This window comes from Acyrthosiphon pisum, chromosome A2 (assembly GCF_005508785.2).
Source record: "Acyrthosiphon pisum isolate AL4f chromosome A2, pea_aphid_22Mar2018_4r6ur, whole genome shotgun sequence".
NCBI lineage: Eukaryota > Metazoa > Arthropoda > Insecta > Hemiptera > Aphididae > Acyrthosiphon > Acyrthosiphon pisum.
Genome location: NC_042495.1, coordinates 51,132,438 through 51,143,988, shown reverse-complemented (window position 1 = coordinate 51,143,988; position 11,551 = coordinate 51,132,438). Strand labels below are relative to the sequence as shown.

At 29.2% G+C, this 11,551-nt stretch overlaps 1 protein-coding gene across 1 annotated transcript in view; it reads right to left on the bottom strand.

The window, feature by feature from the left end:
- Positions 1-3,613: 3,613 nt before the first annotated feature.
- The window catches only part of LOC100162119 (myrosinase 1-like), a 17,852-nt gene continuing 9,914 nt past the window's right edge, over positions 3,614-11,551 (bottom strand). Inside the window, exons 7-12 of the mRNA XM_029489955.1 lie at positions 10,586-10,825; positions 9,605-9,696; positions 9,057-9,227; positions 8,853-8,996; positions 8,435-8,541; positions 3,614-3,795 (exon numbers count right to left, since the gene is read on the bottom strand). Coding sequence (XP_029345815.1) covers positions 3,639-3,795; positions 8,435-8,541; positions 8,853-8,996; positions 9,057-9,227; positions 9,605-9,696; positions 10,586-10,825 — 911 coding nt within the window. The 3' untranslated portion in view covers positions 3,614-3,638. The remainder of the gene's footprint in view (positions 3,796-8,434; positions 8,542-8,852; positions 8,997-9,056; positions 9,228-9,604; positions 9,697-10,585; positions 10,826-11,551) is intronic.

Genomic DNA, 11,551 nt, shown 5'->3' with positions numbered 1-11,551 from the left:
TTTTCTGATCACAATTTTTGTTTTGGAATCACATTTTTTACAATTTGGCGTTTCACTATCATTCGGAAGTAAATTGTGAAGTTGTAAAAAATGTACAATTGATTTTATAAAATTCAGACGCACGCATTATAGACAAACTCCGACCAACGAACAATTTGAAACTAACCTATCCAGCAACATTGCTAATGACTCGTAGTCATATTGCAAATGTCATTAATCGTTATCGCAATACTGTCCCACTGCGGTTTGCGATAATGTGCGTATAATAATAGTATAATATAATATAATATAATATAATAATATTGTAGATCACCAATTACACCTTGTATAGTACGGTAGATCACCTGATACACCTAAAAAGAGGCAGTAGATGCCTAAATTGCATGTATACGGCTCCGTAACATTCCATCTGACTATCCGAGTACCTAGTTTTATAATATAATATCGATAGCTAATAAGTAGAGTTAGGATGTTGATAACTTTTGCATTTTTTTTCCTTCGATTCTATACAATGCTATCGCCTATCCTAGCTAAAAATTTGTTTCATACTCCCTTGATGCAGAATATTGTAATTTTATTTTGCATTTTTTGGCATTTTTAGCTATAAATGCATTTTTTTGTTTTTTAACGTCATTTTTTCATGTTTTAGGACATTTTTTGTGCTTTTTGTACAATGTGGGGCATTTTTCTCAAATTATAGATTTTAGGGCAAATGTTACACTTAAATCTATTCATAAGAATATTTTAAATATATTATTTTCATTAATTCAATTAAGATTTGATAAAAAAAACACTTAAAAAATCTGTTTGATTAACATCAATAAAAAATCTTATAAAAAATTGATAAAAATTCTATTTTTTAAGAAAGTACCAATTTTTTTACCAAAAAGATTTTTTAACAAATATAGAATTTTTTATCAAAGGGAATTTTTTTAAGATTTCAATTTAATTAAGATGTTATAAAAAAATTTTATAAAATATTCTATTTTTTTAAAATTAGCAATTTTTTATCAAAAATATTTTTTAACAAATATATATTTATTTTATTAATTTTTGTATCGCATGAATCACAAAAAAAATAATAGGACCTTAAGTATATTGCTAAAGCAGTTTGAAGTTTTTGTGACCACGTGAAGGGACTGCATGAAATTGCACTCCACGCGTCATTTTGTGTTTTACCATCCGCTAAACAAATTGCAATTTTTTTCAAGACTTGCAATAAGTCCAAGAAAAATTGCCAAATTTCGATACCAGATTAAAGTCAGTGGTACTATAAGGGCTGTGTAGCCTCCGCTATGGTATTTTTAGTTATAGTTACCTAGTATATTTAAAAAAAATGTGCTTATTGTTATTTTTATACCATTTATATGTTACATAGGAAATTAGCAAAAATAAATTTTTTGAGTCGACAGCTTCAACTACCATTTTTGTTATTTATCCGTTTACTTACTGTGCTTGTTTTGGATTATCTGTGTGGGGGGCCTTGAACTTGGCATGAACTTGCCCCCCACATAAGTATTTTTGGATTTACAGACCCCACGATGAATTGAACATTTTTTAGCGAGACATGCAATTAATTGCATAAAATTTGCAACATTTTGATACCAGTTTGAAGTATGTAGGACCATGTGGGGGACTTTAGTTGGTATGTATAAATATAAAAATACCTAAATACAATTTTTATAGTTTTGTTTTCTGTTAAGTTATTATGATTCCGGGGGAATAACTCATAATCACGGAGAAGATTATTTTGAAACAAAATTTTAGGAAAATCCACCGGAAAAGCAGGAAATCTGGATGTAAAAAATACAACAGTGACGCAACAGGTTACATTAGGATTTTGTATTTATTGATTATATTAATCCAACATAGGTAGAATACGACAATCTTGATATAACTTTCGTACTTTAGAGTTAAATCATACACTTAAGTACAAACTAGGGATCCGCGATCTACCGCAGGTAGATTGCCTACCTCATAATATACTGCTGCAAATCAGAATTTTTATTCCGGGCAACGGAAAATTTAAGATTAATTTTAAACACCATACACCGAATATTAAATAACTAATTGAACAAAGTTTGAATCATATAGAGTTGGTACATTTAACGGGCAACGAAATGCACATATTCAGCTTGTTGGTAATATAGATATTTATGCATTATTATAGGCATGCAACTATGTAAGTACTAAACTGTTTAGTAAAAGAAAACTTTTAAAAATGTAATTTTTTCGTGGGGGGTTGGGGAAATGCCCAAAAAAGAAAAACGATTTTTCCGAGTACAACGGGTGTCGCACAAATTCACACTAATGGCGCAATAATTGTAAAAGATTTAATTTAATTTAATTTATTTAATTTCATAAATGTAATTTTTCCATGAAGGGGGCTGGCGAACATTTCTCTAGTCCCTCGTATATGTTTTTGAATTTACGGTTAAACCAGTATCGCACAAATTCTAAAAATAGTTACACAAATTCACACTAATGTTAAGCACAAAAAAAACTTCAAACATTTTATTTAGGGGGGGGGGGTGGTGAAATGTACGTAAGTACTAAGTAGGTATAAATATAACTCATTATTCACATAATGTTGTATTTAACAGTTAATAATATAATAATATAATAATATATTATATAATTTAATAGGTAGGTACTCTTCTTTGGTATTACAGTATAAAAGGAAAATTAATATCTAATTTAAAACACCACAATTTTCTATTTATTGTTCGTTCTTATGACGCCCTAAATTCATGGACGCCCTAGGGCACTTGCCCTCTTTGACCCCCTTGGGACGGCTATGAGTGTACGATCTCGAAACCAAAGTTCAATCGTAAGATTTGAGAACTTAAATGAGACCATTCGTAAAGCGACAGAAAAATTAAAATTATAACTTAGGGGAAGTACAAATATGGTTTCAATAATGGCTAAACTACTGGAAGCAGTGTATCCTGGAAGTGCATGGAAAGCTAATCCATAAAGCGATCCATTTAAACAAACTGTTCATTTTGAATATAATTAATACATTTATAAAACTTTTTTCCTGGTATTTATCACGGAGTAAGATATACTTGACAGTTAACACGGTCCTAGCGCCTGCGTTCTCTCCTCAACCGTACACACTGCCATTCTGGCGCAAGAGGGAGAATATCGTAGACCTATAAACTAATGGGCAGCGCATTCCATTCCACCCAGCTATCAATGCTATAGGCGATCATATATGATATAACCATAAACTGAGAGACAGAGGCGGGATGAACTTTTTTTTACCTATGAGGCCAGCAAAATTTGGGCACCCACCGGCCACCACCTAAAAAACCAAAACCGCATCTTTTGAGAGGACTTAGGGGGCCAAGCTCCCCTCTCTGGCTCCCTCTAAAGTTTATTGACACTCACCAAAATATTTTTAGTATTTAAGTAATAAGACTAAATCCTATATTAAAATTATTTAAAAGATTTACCCCATCATGATTATTCTCTAAATTGCTGTAAAGTTGGAGTAATATGTATAGAGTATAAATTATTAAAAAAAAATAAGATAGAGAAAATTATAATCTTTATAATTTTTAAACTATTTTAAGTTGGATTATTATATAATTTTTTATTGATTATTAACTATACATTCTCTAGGCTTAAGTTCACTATCCCCTATCACAATTATTTTCACAATACAAATCGTTTAATACATCAGGTAAGGTTCTCGTTTGAAATAACTGTTTGAAAAACTGTAATGATTTCTTTGGATATCTTGAACGATTCTGGTCATTGAAATCAACTCTGTACATTCCAAATTTTTCCCTATAACATAAAGGTATTCATACATATATTATTTGTTTTAAATATTATATTATACACTTAAACTTTTCTAAAGTGAACGCCATAGAGGAATTAAAATAAATGTCAGCTATATTAAGTGATGCCGTGATGAGGTATTTTCCTACCGATTTATATTATGTCGGGGCATTTAGAAATGTCAGCTTTTGAGAATTTATCTGCATTAAGTAGTGTCCGTAAACAGAAGTTTCACCATAATTTTTGTACTTGGTATATATTATATTATTTTGTTATTTTGTTAACTTGCCCAACCTTGCGTTTTGGTGTACTTAACTACAACTGTTTGCAATTCCTGTAATTATAGTCTTCCTACACAAAATATAACAAGCTCCAATAATTTTTTTTTTAATATAATAATTGGAGAATTGCTAACTAGTAGGAGCAGTAAGTTGCATTATGTGATAGGAATATATATTAAGTCATACAGACATAACAAATAATATATGCAAATAATTCACAATAAACAAAATATAATAATAAAAAAAACAATACTAGTACATTACATAAGAATAAAAAATAATACTAATAATACATAATAAAATTTATAATACATAACATTTTATAGGTGAGAAAGAATATCTAACTTTCTATGCTTTCTACCTGTTAATGACATATCTTTATTTATTTTATTTATTGAATAATATATCCTTAGGCGAATATATAGACTTTTAAGAAATTCTAGGTCAAAGTTTTTGCATGGATGTTCAAATGGAACATTGTCGATTAAATTTTTTAGTTTTCTGCCAACATTTTCTTCAACTGCCAAGATAGGGAAATTTATTATAAAAATGTCATCTAATTGATTAATATAATTAAAAAAATTATCTGGAGGAACATTTAAATTCCCATAGTTAGAATGGTTGGCAGTTTCATAGGATTTAAAATATGTAAACAAAAATGATTGGTCCATCCAATTGCTGTTGGTGCTTAGCGTAATTTAGGCATATATCACAGCTATGTTTATCTATACATTTTTTTATCAAGTAGCCACATACATACGTAAGGGCATTTTGGGCAGGAACGTTTAACTCTCTGTAATCAGTGGTACCTATTTTTAAATTACAAAAATTAAAAGGAGATTTGTCTGGAAATAGCACACATGAATTATTCAACGGTGGTGAAATATGCCCAATAGTAGTCAAAATTTCACTAAGATCTTCTAGGCAATTGGATCCTTCAGAGTGTTTGAAATAATTGACAAAAAATATTTTTTTAAAAGTCCATAGAAACTGTATTGGAGTGGGATTGACATTATTTCCGTTTTGATTTCGAAATATTCCAAACAGATTTTCAATGATATCCTGATTAAATCTATAAAAGCATAACACAAAATCCGGTGTTTTGGTTATGTCATCCCACAACATTAATAATGAACTAATTGTTATCGTCCAACCATTCAAAAATTTCATTCGCTTTGTAACATCAATTATTACAGTTTATCCATCGACTTTCTTGGTATCCAGAACTCTCATGTTTTTAAATACTTCAAGCATATGGAATAAATGTTCTCTCTGTTTAGCCGTGTTCTTAAATGGTCGATTAAAATCTTTACTACCAGATTTCTTTTTTGAATTCAATAAGTCAAACAATTTGTCCATATGCTCAATAAATGTTATGGTAGTTTCAGCAGTTAAAGGCAATGAACCACCTTGAACACAGCATTGCATTGCTGCTGCAACTGTGTTGCTGAAAACTTGGGCTGCATATTTCACCTTCATTTTTTGAAATGGTCCAGGATTGATGTGTGTTTCAGTTAATTTGGGCGCAAGCCTATTTATGCCTTGGTCCGATTTGTAAAAGTTAACAAGAAATTTTTTCTCTGTCGTACCATTTAAAAAAGTTAAACGATACTTGAAAAAATTATTTCTTGTTGACTTTAGTAAATGTGGCACATCAAATACATAAAATATTTTTTGCCCATTAACAAAGAAGAATGGACGTTCACATGACACATTCATTGTTTTGGAAAAACTAGTAAAATTTGACCCTTGGTCGCTTGTTAATACTTTAATTTTAAGTGATGTTTTTTGGATACGACTGATTACGGCAAATATGGTATTTTGAAGATGAATTACTGTACAGCTATTATTGATAAAAAAGTATGCAATTGGTTGCTTCCAATCATAATTGATGCTTCTCAACATAAAACAGAGTACGTGCTTTGCTGGTTATCGTATGTTTTTCTGTCAAATATTGACAAAATACGTAAAAATTACGAAAATTTTCAAACTATTTTGAGTTAGAAATTCATAAAAAATTTACTTTTTAAATCCAAAATTTGAAAATGTAATGCAAGATTGCTCATAAGTTTGTCCACCTTTATCGAAAAAAGAATGTCTATAAGAAACTCAAATTAAATTTTTATGAGCGTTTGAAATTCATATTTTTACAACATTTCATATTCACTCGATTTCTCATGTAACGATTTTCTTATTAAAATACGAATGACTGTAAATACTTGAAAATTTCACTGAATGTTTATATTTTCATTTTCTATACACCATACAATTTTGAAAATAATTTGACTCTTTTTGTGCTGTTCACGGACATTGTCAGTTTTCAATTTTTTTAGTTTTTTTTCTATAAATATCAATAAAATTGGTATTTGATGGGTAAAAAAGCGTGAACATTTAATGCAATGCTCCTGATATATTGTTTCAATAGCAGTTGAAAAATATTAAAAAAACATATGCACAATTTTTTTTTATAAGCATTTAAAGTTCGAATTTTGACGAAATTTATAAAATTTAAAATTTAATAATTATTTTATAGTTAAAAATTTATAAAATGTTCAACTTTTATAGCTAAGGATTGAAAATGTAAATCAAGGTTCCACGTAAATAGGTTATATATAAATATATATAATCGTTTTTCGTATACAATGATATAATATCATTGAATTCAAATTTAACACCGTCCATTACAGTGACCCACTTGTAACCTACTGTGCAGCAGAGCGACACCCACTTGCCCACCTTTTTCTTTATAATGTATGATGTCACAGGTGGTGTAGCCAGTGTAGGAGCTAATTTGAAATTTCTCTATTGAAAATAAATTAAAACCAGTTAATATATCGAATGATTGAATTTTAGTTAGGTACGTAGGTATTTAGTTATTTGTATGGCTATATGATAATTGATAAATATGCAAGATGGAAATTGTATTTAAAAAAAAAATGTTCAATGTACATATAAATCGGATTGCGACTTGCGAGCCAAGTGACCTTTTTGTTCTGGGCTAGTCAAAACATTTTCCATCTGCCTTTTGGGGGCCCTTTTTTCCAAATCGCGGACTGGGCCTTTTCGAGCCAGTCCGACACTGGCCAAGTGGTTATAGACTATGTTGTCATGTTGGATGTTATTTCATAAACTATTGTTCCTGAAGAAGATAGGATTGACTTTTACTAAGGAGTAAGGTTAAATAGTGACTAAGTAGGTAATAATTATAAAGTAATAAAATTTATTTTTCTTCACAAGATAGCCTAAGGTAAAAGGTTGAAACCTCACAAAAACTTAAATCTGATATTCACACACTACATACAACAAGGTATATGAGGAAACCTTTCTCCAAAAAAAATGTTTGTTAAAGATACTGACTATGAAGTCAGGCAGACACGGATGCAGACAACAGTTCTTAAGTTATTAGGACAACAATTTTGCAGAAAGAATACATTAATTACAAGTATAGTTAATCATAATTCAATATTAATAGAAGTGTCATAATAAGTATTCATGGTTTTTTTTTGTGGAGGGGACGGTAGGGGGGGGGGGGGGTAGCCCCTATGTCAGGGAATTCGGTGGGTGTATTTTTATCATAATTGCGCCAAGGTCTAAGATTTTGTCAGCACGCCACTGTGTGTAGGTAGGTATGTACTTTTAATGTATTTATTTTATATTGTGGATACCAGTGTATACAAGTGTAAAGCATTTACACTTGGTAAATAAATGTATGGGTATAAATCACCTTTATAATAAAATACCTAACCAAACCTAACCTACATATTTTTTATCCCTGCATACTCAAAATATATAATATAGCTAGCTTAATAAAACCAGAAATCTATTTTATGGGTACCCTTCTTCACAATGTTCGTGTTATAATTTTATCAATTATAATACTGTGGGACTATAAAACAACATCAAACATTTTTGGAAATTAAACATTAGTACAATACATTTTTTTTTTAATACTGAAAAAATATAATATATCGGTTTATATTTATTGTGGGCTGGCCAAAGAAGACGTTTTAAAAAAAATTTGGTGCAAATGTACATCCTGCACACCCCCCCCCCCCCCCCAAATGACGCCCCTGCTAGACACTAAGTATTAAGTACATGAAACTATGAAAGTATGAAATACGTATACATGTATTCATAATATTAAAATCATTTAAATTAAAATATTCTCATAATAAATTACTACTTATAACTATAATACAATCTCAAGAAAGATGATAAAATAAGTTTTACCACAGAAATAATCCCGAATAACTTATTATACAAAAATTAATGGAAATACTTATGCTTTTTGAAAAATAATTTAGTTTCTACGAGTAATATTGTTCATGCTTTTTTATTTTAAGATGAATTTAACATAACTATACCTGTATCCAAAAAACCATTCTAATGAATCCAAAAATGACCAGACTTCATAACCAATCACATTACACCCATCCTCGTATATTGCATTGAGAACAGCACTTAAATAGCCCTAAAAATTTCAGATTTTCATTTTATTTTGTACGATCATACTATAGTATATTTAGATTTTATTTAAGGCACATAAAATATTTTTAGTCTTAATTTATTTAAATACTTAAATTACTGTTAAATCTTAAATGTTAATTAATAATTGAACGTATTTGTATAACGAAGAATGGCGTATAAAATACATTTTTTAAATTATAGTGAATATTACTTTAATTTATGTTTGAAATATTGAATATTATAGTGTAATAAATAATAATTAATAAATATTAAATAATTTGTTACATTTAATTAAATAAAGTATAGTATATTTACATAATGATATCTTCTTTTAATTAATGCGTCTTCGTCTTCGTTTTGTCCTTTGTCTGAAACGCCGTTTTCAGTAATAATAATCTTAGGATTTCCGTATGTATCTCTAATCCAACACAACAAATTACGCATGCCTTTGGGAGTTTCCTAAATAAATATTCGCCAAGAAATAAAATAAAATAATATTTTTTCTATCAGGGCACAAACTTTTATCCACGTCGGATTTGAATAAGGAATCTCTTCAATTAATGATAATTCAAAATTAGAATCTCGAGTCTTTAATGATTGATGCTGAGTTGATTGTAGTTTAGTTGCATGTACCGAAAAATAATGATTGATACCCAAAAAATCTAATGTTCCTGAGTTCAAAATAAAATACTAATTATTGAATTCATAATAATTTATTGTTTATTATGCGCGCTATGCAGTCCCAAATCTCAAAAGCAGCAAATCAATTAAATTAAAAATTATTATTAATTATTAATTCCATATGCTAATATGCTATAATAATTAATAATACATTTAAAAACAATTAACAGTCAACATACAACAAAAGTTAAATCACACACTTTTATTCTTATACACTTAGGTACTCCATAATATGTTAAATAACTATAAGTGGTCAGAAAGAACTTTGTTGACCGCACTACCGCAGTATACAGAGTGATTCAACAATAATGCTCGATTACCCCCATCGGTTTTACAATGATGTTTATTTCTTTTTTATTCTGTAAACACTTTTTCTCCCCCTAAACTTGCTCAAAAGTATCAAATGTAGCATCTTTTCTGAAGATATGTTCTTGAGCTGGTACTTTTGAAAGGTCATTTTTCGATTTTCGAAACGGTACTCGAAATAAAAGCTGTTAAAGGAGAAAAAACGTACGATTTCACGATTTTATAATATTAAATAATTACGGACGACGTTTTCTACCAGAAATATTGCTTCAAATAAAAAATGACAAGAGAACTTTTTTGTTGTATTTTGGATTTTGTTCCCTAAGGTATGAAATTCGGAAATTTTAGTCATTTTTGAACTATTTATAGACATTTTAATTTTGGGAGTTTTTTTGTTGTAATTCGGTTAAAAACATTCTTAAAAACTTGAAATTTGGGTTGTTTACTTATATTAGCCTTACCTAAGCATGGTAAAATTTTCAAAACATTTGAGAGACTTTTGAGCTTTTTATTTTATTTTTTATTTTTTCATTTTTATGATAGGTACTTTCTAATTATAAATTACAATTATATTAATTACCTATTTATATAAATCATTCTTAAGCTGATCTTATAACGCTTAATTCAAAATGGTTTTCACCACTTTATTTAGTCATGGTTTTCACTATAAATCTACCAATCTTAGTATTATTTTTAACAATGGAAAATGAATAAATTAGATTTAGTTAATTATTATTATACGAGTATACGACGATAACTGATAAGCTGATAATAGTCATGCAATGTTGTGCTAAAAAATATATATTATGACTTTAGTTATCAATTTAACAATAAATTATTTGTCCATTATAATGTATAATATTATACACTTCTATAGTTATATAATAATATAGACATATTGTAGGTATTTGGTTATTATCTTATTAGTTATTCATATTAACAATTTCAAATCTAGTTTGACGAATATCTTGTTAGCTGTATAGTGGCAAGATTATTGTGTTTCATGCGATTAATATTTACATTTTTTTTAAGAGAAATAATTTGATATTTATAATAGGTACCTTTGATTAAATACTTTTCATTTTCACTAAAATCATGCAGTCGTTTCAATGATATTCCACAAAACTGATTAGTTTCCATAACTCCTTGTTTTACATCTTCAGGATAGTCTCCGAAAAATAACGGATGTGCAAAAACTCCAAACTGCCACATACGAGCACGGTGAGCAGCGTAATGATCTTCTAAGGAACTTACATTTTTTGGATAATACCATTCCATGTTTAAGCTTATACCTATCTGACCTACAATATCATTTTAGTTAATAATTTTGAATTTACATACATTTTACGCAATATTATGATTGCTAAAATAAAACAATTTATTATAAATAGGCCGGACTTAGGCGGGGGTGTAAATTAAAGGGTTTTCCCAGGGGGGCTGATTTTAAGAGGTAGGTTATTATTTATTTTTTTACATTTTTATTTATTCCCACATCTGACACAGTAGGATATCTAGGACTTAATCTAGATTAGCGCATCACTTGGAATAGCAATATCCGTCTTCGCAGGCTACGAACTCTACTCACAAATAATAAACACTCCAGTTTAAAAATTAAAGTTCTTATGTGTAAAACATTACTCAAACCTATATGGTCTCCAACTATAGGTTACAGCAAGTGTCCAATACCAACAAATTTCAACAATTTCAGAATATTGCCCTTATAGGAAAATTACTAATGCTCCACCCTTTGTTTCTAATTACACTTTACATAATGACCTGTCAATTAAAACCGTGACAGAAGAAGCTACATGCTTCTACAAAATCTTTCATGCCCGTCTACAAACACACCAAAACCCACTCATTAAAAACCTATCCACCCAAATATTACCTGGCAACCCTAGGCATATATTATAGCCTTTATTAAATATGTTTATTGTGCATCAACTGTACAGATTGTATATATTATTGTGTAAAATAATAAAAAAAAAAGGTGGGTATAAGTGGATTTCGCTCTGCTGTACAGTAGG